This window comes from Brassica oleracea, chromosome C2 (assembly GCF_000695525.1).
Source record: "Brassica oleracea var. oleracea cultivar TO1000 chromosome C2, BOL, whole genome shotgun sequence".
Taxonomy (NCBI): domain Eukaryota; kingdom Viridiplantae; phylum Streptophyta; class Magnoliopsida; order Brassicales; family Brassicaceae; genus Brassica; species Brassica oleracea.
The window spans coordinates 14,950,786-14,954,104 of NC_027749.1; the positions used below are offsets into that span (position 1 = coordinate 14,950,786).

The 3,319-nt window shown below is 44.5% G+C and overlaps 1 protein-coding gene across 1 annotated transcript; it reads right to left on the reverse strand.

Moving 5' to 3' along the window:
* On the reverse strand, positions 1-1,727 carry LOC106325369 (butyrate--CoA ligase AAE11, peroxisomal-like; the record flags this gene model as incomplete). The annotated part of the gene is given in 2 exon segments (XM_013763426.1): positions 1-851; positions 950-1,727. Coding segments are annotated over 2 exon segments (1,466 nt in total), but the record flags the coding sequence as incomplete, so codon positions are not given.
* Positions 1,728-3,319: the final 1,592 nt, after the last annotated feature.

Here is a 3,319-nt window from a genome sequence, read left to right on the forward strand (position 1 = left end):
ATATTTAATAAAATAGTATTATTCTCTTTAGGACTTAAAAACATGATATGATATATGTTGTGATGTAAATATAATTAAGGTATTTTTGGTAGCGATCTGGATCTGTCTACCAAAGCACAAATACTGAAACAAAGAGAAGAGAAATACATGGATGGATATGGCTTTAAAGCCTAGAACTAACATGATCAACACCGCGTCGTTGAACTTTCTTGGAACCCACACCGTCCTCATCGACTACAAAAGCCTTAGCGATGTCTCTCAGTTTAGACTTGAGGATCTTTCCGTTGCTGTTCTTTGGCAGCTCTTGAAGGAACACAACCTTCCTTGGACACATAAAATGTGGCATACTATCACGGCAATATGCAATCAAGTCTCTTTCGCTGGTCACGAATTCCTCTTCACGGGGTCCTTGTCTAGTCTCAACAACTTTTAGAACAATAAATGCACAGGGAGTTTCACCCCAAAGAGGGTGAGGCATGGCCACCACAGCAGCCTCCACCACTTTCTGATTCTCGTAAAGGACTTTCTCGACCTCTATACTGCTGATGTTCTCACCTCCCGAGATGATGATGTCTTTGGATCGATCTTTGATCTCTAAGTGCCCATCAGGATGAATCACACCTATATCTCCAGTGTTGAACCATCCGTCTTTAAACGCTTCAGATGTTGCTTTAGGGTTCTTTAGATAGCCTTTCATTACACTGTTTCCTTTGATGAGGATCTCTCCTGTTGTCTTCCCGTCGCGTGGGACACTCTCCTGAGTTGTCGTGTTCTTTACGTCAACGTCTGCTAGCGTTATGTTTCTTATCCCTTGCCTTGCTTTCAGCTGCATCTGTCGATGCTCTGGTAGTCTGTTCAAAATTGTGTAGAAGAATTTTCTTATCAAACGTTATAATTTTCAACATCACTGTTAAGGAAATTTCTTTAACATGGTTATATTATATATTACCTGTTCCATTCGTCTTGCCACTCACAAAAGAGAACGGGTCCGCTGGTCTCCGTAAGCCCATAGCCATGCATTATTCGAAACCCTAACTGCTCTACCTTCTTAAGAAGTGCAGTGGGTGGGGAAGAACCTCCGGTCAAAATGTGAACAGGCCGTGAGCTGTGTGACCGGTCACTCTGCTGTCCTTCTATAAGAAATCTCAAGACTGTAGGGACACAAGACATGTGCGTAACGCCATGAGAACTTATGTTCTTATAGATCTCTGGGGCAGTCACGTGCCTTAAGCATACATTGGTGCCTCCACGCGCAGCCACAGACCATGTGTGCGACCATCCATTGGCATGAAACATTGGCAAGGTCCAGAGGTAGACCGGTGAAATCCCCATCTCCCAGTCCATAATCGTGCTCAAAGCGCTCAAGTACGCCCCTCGGTGGCTAACCACCACACCTTTTGGGTCGGCTGTTGTACCAGACGTGTAGTTCAAAGAAATAGGGTCATGCTCATTGCGGACACAGAACGTACTTGTGGACATGGATGGCGAAGGGTCTCCTGTACGGATGAGACCCTCGTACTCCAACTCCCCAGGGGAATGTTTTGTAGTGGAATCCATATCATTAATGAATATGATTAGTGGCTTAGGTATTGGGTCGTCAAACGGTAGGAGATGGAGGACTTCTTGGGTCAAAGGAGCAAACTCATGGTCAATGAATAAGATCTTTGGCTGGGCGTGGCGTAGGATGATGGCTATGGTTTTGGCGTCCAGGCGAGTGTTAATAGGATAAGACAACATGTGCTACAAATTTAGCCGATGATTCGCTTCCTCAACAAGCTGAAACTGCCCTCATGCCTTTGACGGATAAGACAACAACTCGACCATCTTCACTACGATGTTTCGCTTTCGGAGAGATTGGTCATCGACAAGCCAATTGTCCGAAAAGAAATCGCAGGGGACTTCTTCTTGATGCCGCTGGCAAGGATGTAGAGGTTATTTATGATGAGGAAATTACAGAAAATCTAGAAGAAACAGAGGACCTGATCGCAGACACTGGTCCTTGTTTGATGATGCGACGTGTTTGCCTTGCTCCACGCCATATTGATGACAATCCACAACGCCATAACCTGTTCCACTCGAAGTGTACTATTGCCGGCAAGGTTTGCAAATTTATTATTGACTCGGGAAGTAGTGAAAACGTAGTGGCAGAGGACGTTGTCAACAAACTCAATCTGACAACAGAACTTCATCCATATCCATATAAACTCGCATGGCTAGACAAGAAGACAGACTTGACCATTACTCGACGTGCTCTCATATCATATTCAGTTGGTGGCACATTCCAGGATCAAATTTATTGTGATGTAGCACCGATGGACGCTTGTCATCTTCTCTTAGGACGCCCTTGGCTATTTGATCATCGAGTAAAACACGATGGTTATCACAATACCTATAGCTTCCGTTTCAACGATAAAAACTTCACACTGCAACCCTCTTTACCTGAGAAGCAGAGTTTACCGTCCTCACCAGTCCTTATTCTCCAACGCAAACCTTTTGAGCAAGAGATGCGAGAAGAGGGACGTGTTCTGATCCTGCTGAACTCACCAGTCAACACATCTTTACCGCAAATTCCGGATAGCTTTAAAGGTCTGTTGACCAAGTTTCAGGACGTCTTCCCCGACGAGTTACCAACTGGCCTTCCTCCTCTAAGAGATATTCAACACCGTATTAATCTAGTTCCAGATGCTATCCTACCTAATCGAGCTCATTACCGTATGAGTCCAAGTGAGCATGAAGAACTGCGACGACAAGTTGAGGATCTCATCACGAAAGGATACTTGCGTGAGAGTTTGAGTCCGTGTGCAGTTCCAGCTTTGCTCATACCAAAAAAAGATGGATCATGGAGAATGTGTGTCGATAGCCGTGCTATTAATAAGATTACAGTCCGCTATCGATTTCCAATACCACGTCTTGATGATCTATTAGACCAAATTGGTGCTGCAACAACCTTTTCTGAACTCGATCTTCACAGTGGATACCATCAAATCCGTATTCAACCGGGTGATGAGTGGAAGACAGCATTCAAAACCAGAGAAGGGCTGTTTGAATGGCTTGTTATGCCTTTCGGGCTTTCCAATGCCCCTAGTACCTTCATGCGGGTTATGAATCAGTCTCTTCGGCCGTTTATTGGTAAATTTGTGGTGGTTTACTTTGATGATATTCTGATATTCAGTAAGTCATTAGCCGAGCATCTAGAACACTTGGAAGCAGTCCTTCTTAACCTTCGTCGTGATCAATTCTATGCGACGATGAAGAAGTGTGAGTTCGGCTCTCCTAAAGTCAACTTTCTCGGCTACATTGTTTCCGCAGAAGGACTCGC